Genomic DNA, 15,808 nt, shown 5'->3' with positions numbered 1-15,808 from the left:
CCCGGTGGTGCTCTCGTTACCCTATGGGATGCCAGGGGTCACACTGGGTCAGCCGTGAGCGAGGAAAGCGCCCTAGCAACTGTATTATTACTCTGGGTGTCAGGTAAATCACCTCATTTCTCTGACCCTCAGATTCTTTCTCTGCAAAATGGGGCATCCTGACCCACCCCCTAGACATGGGATGGGGCTCGGCATGGACAGTGCTCCCTCCACGCCCTCCACGTCTCCCACCCGGTGCTGGCCCTTACGGTATTTTCCTGACGCCAGCCACCCGGTGATGGCGATGGTGATGTGCAGCTGCCTGCCCTCCGTCAGGGGCAGAAACGTGAACTCCTCGATGGCACCAACCCGCTTCTTCATTTTGTATCCTGGGGACCCAGAATCAAAACAAGAATGGGTGAGACGGGGCTGGAGCGATAGCACAGCGGGTAGGCAGTATCCCATATGTTTCCTGAACACCGCCAGGAGTAATTCCTGAGTGTAGAGTGCAGAGTCAGGAGTAACCCCTGAGCATCGCCCGGTGTGACCCAAAAGGAAAAAATAAATAAATAAAAAGGGGCTGGAGCGATAGCACAGTGGGTAGGGCGTTTGCCTTGCACGTGGCCAACCCGGGTTTGATTCCCAGCATCCCATATGGTCCCCCGAAGCACTGCCAGGGGTAATTCCTGGGTGCATGAGCCAGGAGTAACCCCTGTGCATTGCTGGGTGTGACCCAAAAAGCAAAAAAAAAGAAAAAAGCATGGTGTGACTGGGGGTCCAGAAGGTTGGCAGCGGCGGGTCTCTCGGCTCCCCCTCACAATGTGAGTCCTGCCTGCCCCAGGACAATCACGTCTTGTTTTTGAACTCGGCGAGGCAGATGCCATTATTGTCCCCCAGTTCAGACGAGGTACCGGAGGGAGAGCACAGTGGGTAGGGCACCTTGCCTGCTGCTGACACGGGTTTGATGCTCCACAGCCCAGGGCATCCCCAGCCCTGCCAGGGGTGAGCCCTGAGCACTGCTGGGTGTGGCTCCCAAACCAAAACCAACACCCAAAACATGGATGACCAGTGCGGGCAAGAGGGTTCCAAAGGCCGGGCTGCCCCTGAGGGGTGGAGCTGGGGCAGGCACTCAGGCCCAGGCCTGGAACCGCTGCTCCACCCAGGTCCAGGGGGGGAAAATAGATAATCTTTTTTCCTACTGGCAAACTTCAGAGGTAAAACAAACTCCTCTTAGTGAAACTGGATCAAACTGGATCAAAGCTGGATCAAAGCATCACCGGGTGTGACCCAAAAAGCAAAAAACCAAACCAAATAAATAAAAAAATGGGGGCCACACCTGGCAGTGCTCAGGGGCTTCTCCTGGCTCTGCGCTCTTGTGAGTGGTCCGGGCAGTGCTTGAGGGTCCGCAAGGCAGCAAGGGCAGAGCCCAAGCTCCTGCCTCAAACCCTGCACTCAGCTCTTTGAGCTTCCTCCCTGCCCGGTGCTTTCCCTGGTCTTTTTTTTTTTTTGAGGGGGGGCAGGGGGACCACATCTGGCTGTGCTCAGGGCTTACTCCTGGCTCTGTGCTCAGGGGTCTCTCCTGGTGGGACTTGGGGGGCCATATGGGGTGTTAGAGATTGAACTCAGATTGAGCGAGCGCCTTCTGCACTGGACTATTGCTCCAGTCTCGCCAGGTACTTTTTTTTTTTTTTTTATTCCTCCACCCCACTCTGAGAGCCCGAGAGCCCGGCAAGCTATCGAGAGTATCCCGCCCGCACAGCACGGCAGAGCCTGGCAAGCTCCCCGTGACGTATTCCATATGCCAAAAACAGTAGCAACAAGTCTCACAATGGAGCCGTTACTGGTGCCCGCTGGAGCAAATCGATGAACAATAAGAGGACAGTGCTACAGTGCTTTTTTTTTTTTTAACAAGGAAGTTTGAGTGTCTGCCAGGGAATATCCTGGACGGTCACAAACAGGTTCCACCACCTTTCTCAGGAGTGTCCACAGGGCCCAGTTTCCCTAACCAGCCCTTCCCCTACTCACACCACGTGGCCGGCCGGCAGTGTGAAGCCTGCTGCCAGGTCTGACCCCGAGTGAGAAATCCTACATCCCCCAGCCCCCTCTCCCTCCACCTCCCGGGAGGCACTACAGCTAAGAATCCTGGCGTGTCCTTTAAGATCGGAGCCACCGGGGTGAAAATCCCTCTGAGGTCCCCTCGGCCTTGGCCCCTTACCTGTCAAGCCGGCTCCTGCGGCCCCGAAGAGCGAGGTCATCACGGCGATGCCGGCCACGGAGCCCAGCGCGGCGGCCCCGGCACTGCCGATGATGGTTGCTGCTCCGGCGGCGACCAGAGGGGCGGCCAGGCCACCTGTCACGCCTGCAAGGACAGCGGCCTGCGGTGGGTCCCGAGGGAGGGGGCGCGGCTGGGTTCTTCCCACCCTCCGCCACCCCCTTCCACAGACGTGGCTGATGATGATTATTTGGGTGGGTGAGGACGGTCCATCCTGGCGGTGCTCAGGGGACCAAGCAGAGCCAGGGATGGAACTCGGGGCGTCTGCATGCAAAGCCCCTGCTCTGGCTCTTTGAACCACTTCCCAGGCTAACAATTCTAACAGAGGGCCACCGAGGGGGCCACGTCCTCCCCGTCTGCTCCCCGGCTTCCCCCTGGCTCCTACCAATCACGGTGCCGCCCCCAACAGTCGCCAGGCCTATCAGGAGGTACCGCTTCCACTTCCTGCGGTTTTCTTTCTTCTTCCGGGATGCCTCAGCTGCCCTGGGTTGTGGGGAGAGAGGGGTTCTGGTTGTTTGGGCTGGCCCCATGTGGCAGACCCCGTAAGAACTTTCCACCTGACCAACCCCCTGCACTGGGAAGAAGGTGGGTGCACGTGCCAAGCAGGGGGAGGCATCAATGGCATCGGGGGCCAGTGATGGTGTTTTCAGAAGCTGAAAACATGTCGCTCCCCAGCCAGGAAGCATAGGACGGAGGGTGGGGGCTGCTACTTACCTGGAGGATCCATCCTAACGGGGGTGCAATTTGCATAACGAAAAGACAAAAGAAAATAGTCGTGATAGCAAAAGCAGTGTCAAAAACCGTCAGCGAACAGACGGACCCAGAACAAGTAACAAGCAGATTCAGACTCCACGGCCACACCGCTGCCCCCCGCCCAGGCATAAGGCCATCCCACCCCACCTCCCCCTGGGACATGTAGACACCCAGCCAGGGCTCAAACCCTGTGAAGCTGAGGGCGAGGGTGTGCTGAGTGCTGGGAGGAGCCCCCCTGAGCACCCAGGGGCCCCAGAGACCCAGTTCCCCGGCCTCCCCCCACCCCCCCTGTTGGACAATTCAGCCCATGGTGCTCTGGGGGAGCAGGACAGGACAGGCAGGTGAATGGGGTCAGTGGCAGCAGGAACTCTGAACCTGGAGTTTGGACAAGGACTCTCTGAGAGATAGCAGAGACTGACGATAATGAGGGAGGAGGGTTAATATTTACTGAGAACTCTGTTGGCCTGGGGCTAATCTCAGGGAGGCAGCTTTATTCTTGTCCCCACCGCACATTGGAGAGCACGGGTAGTGGGGGCAGGGGGTGTCAGCAGAGAAAAGGGTCTAGGATACAGCACTGGGGCCACAGAGGGAGCCTGCGGGAGGCTCTGAGCCTCAGTTTCCCCCCTTCTACCTCAGAAGGGCGTGGGCTGCCGAAGGTTAACTCCCTCCCCTCTTCATTCCTCCAACCAACAGGCTTCTAGGGCCAGGGGACCCTGTGGGGGCTGAGCATAAGGGACCCAACCCACGCGTGTCTCCTTGCCCTCCCTCCCCTTCTGGACCCCGCTGTAGTGAGAAACCGCTCCTCCTCCCATCACGAAAGGAGACGGGGCTGGCACTGGCCTCTGGGGTCTGTTCTGCCAGCTCACTGCAACGGCCTTGTCCCCTAAGCCCCTCCCGGGGGGACAGTACGGCAGTGCCCAGCTGCTTTCCAGGAGGGGACCGCACACCCTCAGACCATGACGTGGGCCGAGGCTGAACCCCGGCATCCAACAGCCGGGGTCCTGACGTCAGGGCCCAGGGCCCCCGGAGCCAAGGCGGCGGAGCATGCGCGCTCCCGAGTTGCCGGTCCTATCCTGCGCCCACGCCGCGGCCCCCCTGCACTGCGCCGTCCCGTCACCAGCCGGCGGCTCCTCTCCTATTGGGTGCCCGGGGACACGCAGCCGCAGGGGCCGCTGCCCAGCCCAGCTGCGTTTCCACTCACACGTGTTAAGGGCAGCCCGAGTCTCCGCCCTCCGGGAGGGCCAGCAGCAAGGCAGAGTGTTGCACAACGGCCCAGTGCGTCCGGTCCACGCGCAGGGCGACTAAAGGGTGGAACCCCAACCCCCGCCCCCAGCCCCGTCCCGGCAGAAACCACCCCAACAAAAGCACGCAGGAGGTCCGGGGGAGGGACTGCGACGCCCAGGGAGCACAGACAAGCGCCAGGACAACCTTGGGTGGGACACCTCGCCTGGGATGTGTGCGGGTCGAGGGCATGCGCGCCCCCCTGAGCCCCCGTGACCACCACTTAAGAAGGTGTGGATTCCCGAGGAGCACTGGGGCCCGGGGCACGAACCCCACGGTGACATGGGCGAGCCCCAGCGAGGACTCTGATCAAATGTGCAAGTGAAAACGACTCTTGGGAGAGCAAAGAGGAGAGTGCCTCCCATAGAAGGGGCTGGGTAGGGGAGGTTGGGGGATGGTGGTGGGGAGAAGGGGGAACATTGGCGGTGGGAAATGTACACTGATGGAGAGGGATGGGATCGTTGTTGTATGGCTGAAACCCTATCATGATCAGCTTTGTAATGGTCTATCTCATGGATAGCCAATTAGAAAAAAAAACAGTAATGTGGAGTTCATGCCCAGTTCAATCAATTTAATCAATGGCTGATTAAATAGCAGTTACTCCTACATTAAAAAAAAAAGACTCTTGGAAGACAGGGCTGGACTTAGAGAGAGAGAGACAGAGAGACAGAGAGACAGACAGAGACAGAGACAGACAGAGACAGAGAGGGAGAGAACGACAAAGAGACAGAGACAGAGACAGAGAAGGAGAGAGGGAGAGAGATATTTAATCTGCTGAGTGGGTGCAGCTTTGCCTGCAGGAGTCCTGGGTTCGACCCTAGCACTGCATCGTTCCCTGAGCACTGCCAGGAATGACCCCCCTCCCCTCCCCCACCAAAATAAAGTGAATGCAGATCCCTGACTGGCTGCCATGTGCTTTACCCCTGAAGCAGTGGTGCGTCCAGAGACAGGTCACTTGGGCAAGCTGGGACCCAGGACCAACAGAGCATGCTGCGGGGAGCATGCGGCAGGACTGCGGCCAGCCTTTCTGCAGTGATGAATGCCGTCAAACCCAGACTACCCAGAGGGACGGTGCCACTCACTGAGTCTGTGACCCAGCAGCTATCACCTTGTCCCATCTGAGCTCCCCATGCCTGACCCGTGAGGTGTGGACCCCTGTCCAGCTCCCAGGACAGCCAGATGAGATGCTCAGGACACAGATCGACTGAAGGGGCAGTACCTGTGGCTCCTACTTCTCCTCTTCATCACTCTGATCATTTTCTCCTAAGCTGACTGGGGAGACACTTTGGCCCTCAACGGCTCTCGCTGCCCAGGGCACATAGAAAGGCTGCATATTTCTGCTGCTGCTGGCAGAGTTCAAGATCAGGAGAGTATCTAAGCCCTGGAGGAGCTGTGGTGGGCAGAGGCCCTGGGGACCAGCATGTAGGTGCCGAGTTGGCGGCAGTTGAGTCCACAAACACTGGCCGAAACATGGTCCAGGTAGGGGGCAGGGGGTCTCTGAGCCCAGTGTAGCCATGAGCCTCCCCAGACTGGAAAGGATGGTGGGAACAGCAGATGGGAATCCCTAAGTATAGGCACCATCAGCAAATGCCTCCTGACCCAACCCTCGGCCTTGAGGACAGTGTCCACTGTCCCGTGCCCTTGAGGGCCCTGGTCCTACTTTATTCAACACCTTAGTGCCCATCACTTTTTTTTTCTTTTTGGATCACAAAAAGAAAAAGGGGTTACTCCTGGCTCTGCACTCAGGAATTACTCCTGGTGGTGCTCAGGAGACCATATGGGATTCTGGGAATCGAACCCGGGTTGGCCCTATGCAAGGCAAATGCCATACATGCTGTGCTCTCGATCCAGCCCCACTCATCACTTTTTTTTTTCTTTTTGGGTCATACCTGTCGATGCACAGGGGTTACTCCTGGCTCTACACTCAGGAATTACTCCTGGCGGTGCTCAGGGGACCATATGGGATGCTGGGAATCGAACCCGGGTCGGCTGCTGTGCTATGGCTCCAGCCCCCACTCATCACTTCTTAACCTATGCTTTCCCTCCAGGAAATCGGAGCGTGTGGGCAGGTGGTCGACACTCCTCTCCCTGGGTTCCCGCTGGCCTGGCTGCAGAGGGCCTTCCTGGCCTCCTTCAGCGGTTACACGTGACTCATGCTTCAGTGGCCAGCTCCTCTAGATGCTTCCTGAGCCCCAACATGGCCCACATGCTCGGCTTGCAGCCCTGAGTGTGGTACGCATTAACCTGGACTTGGAGATCAGCCAAGGGTGGGCTTTGAATCAGGGGGTCATAGGTCAAAACATAGCTTCCCCTACCTCCCCCCTCCCCCCCGGGCCGGTGAGAGAATGAGTTCCTTGTGAGTTCCCGCAGGGGCCTGCAGCAGTGCAACTGTGAGCCTTGGTGGCCAGGCCTTTGGGCATCAAGGAGGAGGCCTTTCCTCCCTTCACTCCCAGCAGTGGGCATTGGGCTTGAAACCTGCAAGAAAGTGGTTCCCGAGGAGAACCTGACCATCCCAGCAAGCCCTGGATGGACACCGCGTGCTGCCGTCATTGGCTCCCTCCCGTGCTCGTCACATCTTAAATGTGGTCATTTGGGCTTAATTTAAATATCTAGGCAGAAGGGCTGGCAAGATGGGACAGCGGGCAGGGCGCTTGCTTTGCATGTGGCTGACACGGGTTCAACCCTTGGTATCCCATGTGGTCCCTGAGCCCCCGCCAGGAGTGACCCCTGAGAGCAGAGCCGGGAGTCAGCCCTGAGTATTAAAAATGACGAGGCCGACTGAAGAACAGGGGCAGCGTGTGCCGGACGCTGCCTGCCGCTGGGTGGTCTCTGCCATGCCGCCGGCAGCTCTAAGATTAGGCAGGAGGAGATGCGTCATCAGAAGAGAAAACAGGAAGTCATTCTTGAATGCTGCTGTGTTTAAAAAGATGAATGTCAGGGTATCCCATTGATTTTACAAAGCTTCCATGGGTGATACACTCTAATTTCTGGACTACTGCTTATCATCACCACCACCACCACTGGCTTTGGGGCCATACGTGGCAGTGGCTCAGGGTTTATTCCTGGCTCTGCACTCAGGGATCAACCCTGGAGGAGCTCAGAGGACAATACTGGGAACCAGGAATCCACCCTTGGTTGGCTGCAAGCAAAGTAAGCTCCTTATCTGCCCTAGGGTCTCTCTAGCCCCTGGATTATTATTTTGAATTTAATTGTTTAAGTGCTTAGATGCATTTGTTGAATCAAAGGGAGTATTTTCTCTAGAGTTTATTTAGCTAAGGTGCTCTCTTAGGTTTATCTGAATCTGAACTGCCAATCCCTTTCTCTACTTAAGTACTTGAACATTCTTTTTAAATTTATTTATTTTTTTGCTTTTTGGGTGACACCCCGTGATGCACAGGGGTTCCTCCTGGCTCTGCACTCAGGAATTACTCCTGGTGGTGCTTGGGGGGACCATATGGGATGCTGGGGATCGAACCCAGGTTGGCTGTGTGCAAGGCAAATGCCCTACCCGCTGTGCTATTGCTCCAGCCCCTTGAACATTCTTTATAGTGGTTCTGTACATAAAATGAAGAGCTGTCCCCAGTCATTGCTAATTATCACAGCATTTTACTCCTACAATTACTCCAATTGTCTGAATTCAGACACAGGAGGAGATGGCAGCTCTGCCCTGCATTTGGAAGTGAGAATTCGCACCACAGCCTGATTCCTGAAGGGACAGGCTTCCCTCTTCACAAATTACATTGATAAAGGAACAAGATTCCTGACCTGGCGGCCATGGTCTTCCACCTTCCACCATGGCCCTGGAGTGCTGCAGGTGACATGGAGCAGGTGCTCCTGTCAGCCTCCTGAAGACACAGGGGAAGGAAGCCAGGCTCCAGGCTCAGGCCCCACAGTCCTGGGGACGGACAGCTGCCCCCACTCCCCGGCCCCTGCTGCCCATCTCTTGTGGCCCACAAATAAACTTCACTCTCTGCCACCCAACCTCCTGCCAGAGAGCGTTCCCTCCCCCTCACCACCCTCTTTGTTGGAATCACGTCCTCCAGCTGATAGAGGGAGGGCTTATCTCCGGGAGCCACTTTCCCAGCAAAAGCTCAGAAAGTCTCATTAAAGACTTGCTTATCTTTATGGCTTTTGGGGACCATGCCTCGGCACGAACTGGCGTGGATGGCGGGTGGGGACTGGACCAGATGGGGCCACGGGCCTGCTGGGACTTTGGCTGTTTGTGCACCCGCCCTCAAATGCTGTTTCTTTGTCTGCGAAACCCGGGGAGATGGAGCATAAGCCAGGGCCATCTCCCACCTGCAGGCAATAAGCACTGGATAAACGGGGGACGCTGGTGATGTGCTCAGGAGGGGTGTCCCATCCACTCCAGCAGGGGCTTTGCCAGGGTCTACTGAGACCCAACACTTGGCTGGTGCTGCCTTGACTTGGCTTTATTATTATCATTATTATTATTATTATTATTTAAGTTTTTGGCCCACCCTGCAAGCGCTCAGGGCTTATTTCTGGCTCCAAGCTCAGGGCTCACTCTGGTAGGGCTCCGAGAGCCATATGTAGTGCTGGGGATCGAACTCAGGTTGGCTGCATGTAAGGCAAGTGTTTTACCCGCTGTCCTATAGCTCCAACCCCTGCTCGCCTGGGCTTTTGCAGAGCATTGATGTAATCTCTCGGTGAGCCCAGGAAGGAGACCTCTGTGGGCCCTGTGTCAGAGACAAGATGCCGAGGGGCAGGGAAGCAGTGGCACCAGACAAGTGGAGGAAGCTTGGCTGGCCACAGGGTTCCGATGGGGACCCAGCACCAGAAAGGCGGGCCCTTGTGCTGGGCGCCCCACTGCAAGAATCACCTCAGGGTGCTGAGAGATAAGCTCACCTTGCAGAAACACAAAACCTGACCCTCCACAACACCTGATCCTCCACTTGGTGTAAGTGAATAAAGTGCTGGCTGTGGCCAGAGAGGGCCTTGGGGTGCCCCGGGCCCTAGAGAGAACCTTACAGCAGGACCCGCTGAGAACCAGAGCTCCTGAGGCACAGACCCTCCGGGAGCCTGTCGATGGAATCGGTGAAGTCCCAAGTCCTTAAGATTGAGTAAAAAAAAAAAAAAAACAAAAAAACAAAAACAAAACCAAAAACCAACTAACCAACCAAAAAAACCAAGTACAGGGGCTGGAGCAATAAAGGGCTGCTCCTGTATTGCACCAGTAGAAGAGCAGGCTCGGTGCTTGCCTTACACATAGCCAACCTGGGTTCAATTCCTGGCATCCCGTATGGTCCCCTGAGCCCCACCGGAAATGACCCCTGAGCACAGAGCCAGGAGAAAGGGCTGAGTACTACTGGGTGTGGCCCCCAAACAGAACATAAAACATACGATTAATCATAATAACACATGGAGTCTTTTTCTATGAAAAAGATTCGTGCACAATAGTGACAGTGATGACTGTGCAATGCCAGCCAGTGGTGATACGTTATCAACTGGGCCCTCTGGGCAAGTCATGCTGCCCGAGACCTCTCACGTGTGCCTCCTAGGACCCGGGGCGACAGGACAGAGCCTGTGTGGCGGGCGAGGAGACAGAGGCCCAGGGCACTGAGCATCATACGCTGAGGTCACCCAGAGGGCAGGTGGCAGAGCCGGGCCTGCCCGAACTTCTGTCTACAAGTCCTGTGGGGGATCTGGCATGACTGGCACCCCAGGGTGGGGGAGACGCCCCCTCTGGCAGCAAGACGTCCAAGGAACAGCTAAACTGGGTCTCTCACTCCAAGGCGTGGTGAGGAGGCTGTAAAGCTCCACTCTCCAAAGGGCCTGGGCAGCCCTAAGGCCCGTGGCCCGCCCCTTCACTGCCAACTCAGGGCTAATTGGCAGGTGTCTTGAGGTGACTCCAGACGAGGGAGTTTCTTCCTTCCCCCACCCCTGCCCTGTTGCCTTTGCCCTACTAACCCTGGCAAGAAGGCAGCTCCAGCTCTGAATTGGACTTCAGAGCTAAATTCCCAGCTGGGCTGAACAGGGGCCACCTGGCCACTCGGGGAAGCCACCGGGGCCAGCGTGCGGCGGCTGGATTGCGACTGGGCCAGACTTATCACCCTGGGATTGGGCCTGGGTAAATCGATCAGCAAAAAACTGAGCTCTAGCCAAGTTACCAGGGTAATTTCCTTCTGCACACTCCCCACCGTACAGATAGTGAGGCTGCTCTGTGGCCTCGGGGGAGGATTCAGCTACTGGGCTACGTGCCGCTCTCGGGTGAGCACTTTGTCGCAAGAGCACATTTATCTTTACGATGACTCTAGAGAATGTTATCCTTAGCCCTGTCTTATTTCTTTCTTAAATGATGATGATGATGATAATGATGGTGATGATGATGGTGTGTGTGTGTGTGTGTGCGTGCACGCGCGTGTGTGTGGGCGGGGAGTATCCCACCTGGTAGTGCCTAAGGGCTACTCCTGGTTCCAAGCTCTGTGCTTGGGGGTCACTTCTAGTAGTGACCATGTGGTCACTTTAGGGGACCGTGTGGTGCTGGGGAATCAAACTCGAGCTTTCTCCTCTTAGCCCCATTTTATTTATTTCCATTCTCTTTTAGACCCACACCTGTTGGCTCGGGGCTTCCTCCTGGCGCTCTGTGCTCAGGGATCACTCCTGGAAAGGCTTGGGGGACCATATGGGGTGACAGCAATGGAATCTGGGTCAAATGTGAGTGCAAGTCAAGCATCTTCCCTGCTGTATTATCTCTCTAGCACCCGATTTTTTTTTTTTGTGGGGTGCTGTTTTGGAGCTATCCCCAGGGACGGGACAGCTCAAGGTTTACTCCTGGCTTGGTGCTCAGGGAACTCTGGCTGATGTTCGGGGAACTGTATGCAGTGCCAGGGATTGAAGTGGGGATTGGACACATACGAGGCAAGCATACTGTACTCCAGTCCCTCCCGGTGCCATCTGAAAGGATTCAATGGCTGAGAAAGCAGCTGCTCAGGGCCAAAGAGCGGGTGGATGGCAGAGGAAGGACCAGAAGCCAGCCTGTTCCGGAGAGCCGGAGGTGGAGTGGGGTCTCTGGGACAGCGGATGTGAAAGTCAAGGCCCTGAGCAAACCTCAAGTCAGGTCTCTTCCTGCAAACAAGGAGGACAGCCCAGAGAGGGGAAGTGACAGGTGGAGGCCGCACAGCGGCTCGGGGATGGCCGGCAGGGGCTCCTTCTACCTCTCTGCACTGTCTCCTAAGGGGGAAGCAGGCGCATGGGGCCCCCTTACTCAGATTCCTCTTCTCTGGTTTCCCTCAGGCTCTCCAGGAACGATTCTTCGAGGAGCTCCAGCTCTCCCAGGGGCACGTGGAAGAGGGAGGTCACGTGGCAAATGAGGACTCGGGCCCGTGCGTCGTAGCTCCCTGGAAAGGGAGAGAAACGACACAGCAGGAGATTCAGCTTCACGGCAGCCCCAGAGGGACTGGCCAAGCCCAAACTCTGGAAATATCCCAGACACACCACCCACCCCACAGGAACCGTTTTTGCAAGCCAGAGCACAGCTTCCTGTAGGGAATCCCGATCATCGAGATGGCGTTTCTCACCCAATGAGCAAAGACCGGCTTTTAAACACTCCTGAGAGCTGTGGAGGGGATGAGACTCGAGTGGGACCGCCCAGGTGAGTGTGGGGGAGACGCAGAGCTCCCGGGTGACAACGGACAACATGTCTCAGAAGCTTCAACACACGTGCCCCGGAGACAAAGCTCCGTGGTGGAGCACTCGCCTTGCATGTGTGAGGCATGTGTGAGGGGGTGGGCGATGGGGTGGGGGGCCGGCTCAAAAGTTCTGGAGCACATGCCTGGCATACGCAAGGCTCTGCGTTTGGTCCCTGGCACCAAGCAGCCACTGAACACTGCGGGGTCCTGATGGTCACAGAGCACCCGGCGAGTGTGACCCCAATAAAGAAATGCACAAAACCATGGTGAGAGGGTAAGAAGGTGGTTCCAGGGGACTAAGGGTACAAAGATTTGGTTTTGCAAGACGGTTCGACTTAGCCTTGGGTGGAGGTGACCCATGCAACTGTCCTCAGAGCCACTGAACTGTGCACTTAAAATGGGTCAGAGGGCGGAGAGACAGTGCAGGGGTTCAGGCTGATGCTATGAATTCCCAACACCACATATGGTTTTCTGAGTGCAGAACCAGGAATAGCCCCTGAACACTGCAGGGTATGGCCCAACCCCTCACTATCCTGCCCTCCCCCACCCCCTCCCAAATGGATCAGAAACTAAATGGTTATGTTCTGAGTGTTTTACCACAAAAAGGTGCATTCCCTCTGGCCCAAAAGTTCCGTTTTTGGAAAGTTTCCATTTCCAGAAATCTTATCTTAAGGAAACAAATGTGGAAAGTGTTTATTAACCAAAGACCATATTGTTGCAATTATAACCAAGCATGGAAACAATCTTGCCACTTGGATATTTATAAGGTCCCCAACCCATATCCTATAGGCAGAAGGGCCAGGGGCGACAAGAAGCTTCTGTGTCTGTCCATCGTGTATCAGGCCAGACCACTTGGACGTCCCCCAGCCCTGCTCCAGGTCCAGCTGCCTGCTTCCCCACAAAGTGGGCTAAGCGGGGCTGCTAAGTGCCCCTTGGTGGGACATGATGGTGCACCGCAAAAGCCACATGCCACCACCTTCCCCATCGTGGTGCTGACAGGACATGGGAGCTCCCTTTGCATCAGTCCTTTGAGATCTTTCAATTGGTTCCAATTCAGCTGGGGACAAACCCTCTGGGACCCTAGGGTTTCCCCCAGAGAGAGAGGCTCAGAGGTCTGGGACAGGACCCAGGGTCTGAATGTGCACCGTTAGGTCTGAGAACCAGGGTGTAGGAGGAAGGAAATTCTGTCTCATGCATTCCCTCCCTCCTGCATGGTCCCGCACCCAGTACCTCCTCTTCTGCCCCCTCCCACCACCCATACACACCAGGCTCCTGGAGTTTCCCTTGGAGGAACTCTAGGAGGGAGGGATGTCCTGCCATGATTAGAACCCAATCCAAATCCTGCTACGCCCCACAGACCCCTGGCCTAACCTAGAATGTTTTTGCCTTACACTTCCTGTTCCTACAACATGTAAGGCTCATTGCTCAGACCTCCTGGGGGAGGCTCACTCTCCTCAATCAGGTCTTTGCTCGAATGCCCCCTGCCCTGCAAAAAAAAAAAAAATCAAAAAAACGGAGCGATAGCACAGCGGGTAGGGCGTTTGCCTTGCATGCGGCCGACCCGGGTTCGATCCCCGGCATCCCATATGGTCCCCCAAGCACCGCCAGGAGTAATTCCTGAGTGCAGAGCCAGGAGTAACCCCTGAGCATCGCTGGGTGTGACCCAAAAAGCAAAAAAAAAAAAAAAAATCGAATGCCCCCTGCCCAGAGAGTTCCTCCCACCCTTTCCCCTGCATTTTGCTCCTCCCAGCACAAACCCCTCTGCCATGGCAGATACGCTCAGAGGTTCCCCAGGGGCTAAAGGGCCACTCCCGGCAATATGTGGCCAATCTGACAGTGTTTCAGTGCGAGGGCCCGCAGAGGTTGTGCTGCGGGGGTCCTGAGGTGACAGGGTGGTGCTGGGGGCCTTCAGGGCAACACCCAGGGACAACACCCAGGAGGCCATCGGTACTGAGGATGGAAGCCAGAGCAGATGTTTGTACCTGGCCCAGCATATGTGGCTCAGACAGCCCTGGCAGCTGAAAACCTCCAGAACTCAACTGTCGCCATGCACACGGCTGCTCTCCACAGGCTTGGGCCGAGCCTCACCCACGAGTGAACCTATTCCTGGATCACGCGGCTGTGTGACATGTCATACCTCACACCACTCATATTCCATGAGTAGTGCACCACATTGGATGGGGCTTAAAGTAGGAGGCAACCAATCTTAGGGGGAAATATATATATATATATATCAGTCATAGTCACAGTCACAGTCATCCCGTTGCTCATCGATTTGCTCAAGCGGGCACCAGTAATGTTTCATTGTGAGGCTTATTGTTACTGTTTATGGCATATTGAATACGCCATGGGTAGCTTGCCAGGCTCTACAGTGCGGGCGCAATACTCTGGGTAGCTTGCCAGGCTCTCCGAGAGGGGTGGAGGAATCGAACACAGGTCAGCCAAGTGCAAGGCAAATGCCCTACCACTGTGCTGGTTTATATATATATATTTCCTCAAAAAACTTTTTTGGATCATTCTCAGCATTTTATTCATAATAAACAATACAAAATAAATTATTTCAGTTCTGCTTTGAGACAAGGGTTGGGGTTTAGGATGGAAACATCTGAAATATGGTGGTGGGAAGGTTGTAATGGTGGTGGGATTGGTGTTCAAATATTAAATGTAATCAAATATTGTGAAGTACTTTATAAAAATTCCTTATGATATCACAGACCCACACCAAGGCTCACGGCACAGAAAAGTGAGAATGCCAGCAATTAAGAGCACATCCTAAAAATTCCCAAGACAGAAACAAGTCAGATGCAAAGGTTTAGAGAGCAAATCAAATCAATTTGTTCTTGTTTTGTTTGGAGTCACGCCCAGTGGTGCTGGGGCAAGTCAGAGCTGGTTAGAACCTTAACCTCTGTATTATCTTCCCAATTCGAACTTGCATTCTTTGCAATAGCAATACTGGTTTCTAAAAAACAGGAAGCAAAACCTTAAAAATTCTGAAAGAGGGGCCAGGAGAGAATTCAGAGGGGGGAGCACATGCAAGAATGCAGAGCTCTGCAGGCAATAATCCAGGAGTACAATCAGGAAGACCAAACAACAACAACAACAACAACAAACAACAAAGGAGTAGAATTAAGTTCTGAGAGAGCTTTATAATAGAGTATTCTATACCCAACCAGACTATTAACTAGAGGGAGAGCATAATAAAGACAATTTCAGAAATACTGAGTTTTTGTGTACACACACACACACACACACACACACACACACACACACACACACACACACACCCCTCCTGCCCACGTAGTGTCTTTTCTCAGACATCTGCTGGAGGTTGTGCTCTATACCCCACATGGCAGAGCCTGGCAAGCTCCCCGTGGTGTATTTGATATGCCAAAAACAGGAACAACAAGTCTCACAATGGAGACATTACTGGTGCCCGCTTGAGCAAACTGATGAGCAACGGGATGATGGTGGCAGTGACAGTGACTTTATAAAAATGAAATAAATTTTTAAAAAATGTGGCTCAGTGTTAGGGTATTTGCTTTGTATGTGTGAGGCCCTGAGTTCAATGCCCTGCAAAATAAACAAACAAATCAAGGGTCCATCAGAGGCAGGGGACATAGCTCAAGGGGTTGGAGCAGACCCTACCTGGGAGCCCCAGGGTCCTGAACCTTGGCATCACCTGCTTCCCTCGGCCCCACTGGGTCCATCCCCAAATACTCCATTCGAGCTTTGGTTCTTGGCACTGAAAAGATAGGACAGCAGATAAGGCACTTGCCTTGCAAACAACAGTTTGTGGGTTTGCTCCCTGGCACCACACAGGGTCTCCTGCACCCTGCCAGGGGTGATCCCTGAGCACAGAGCTAGGAGTAAG

At 55.1% G+C, this 15,808-nt stretch overlaps 1 protein-coding gene across 3 annotated transcripts in view; it reads right to left on the bottom strand.

Moving 5' to 3' along the window:
* The window catches only part of TMCO4 (transmembrane and coiled-coil domains 4), a 71,563-nt gene that overhangs the window by 31,169 nt on the left and 24,586 nt on the right, over positions 1–15,808 (bottom strand). For all 3 annotated transcript variants that reach the window (XM_055140363.1, XM_055140362.1, XM_055140364.1), the window contains 4 exons: positions 11,514–11,646; positions 2,637–2,734; positions 2,195–2,338; positions 249–368 (listed from right to left, as the gene is read on the bottom strand). In XM_055140363.1, the coding sequence (XP_054996338.1) occupies positions 249–368; positions 2,195–2,338; positions 2,637–2,734; positions 11,514–11,646 (495 nt within the window). The remainder of the gene's footprint in view (positions 1–248; positions 369–2,194; positions 2,339–2,636; positions 2,735–11,513; positions 11,647–15,808) is intronic.

Source organism: Sorex araneus, chromosome 5 (genome assembly GCF_027595985.1).
Source record: "Sorex araneus isolate mSorAra2 chromosome 5, mSorAra2.pri, whole genome shotgun sequence".
Taxonomy (NCBI): Eukaryota; Metazoa; Chordata; class Mammalia; order Eulipotyphla; family Soricidae; genus Sorex; species Sorex araneus.
The sequence above is the reverse complement of the archived record's forward strand: the minus strand, read 5'-3'. Positions and strand labels throughout refer to the sequence as shown.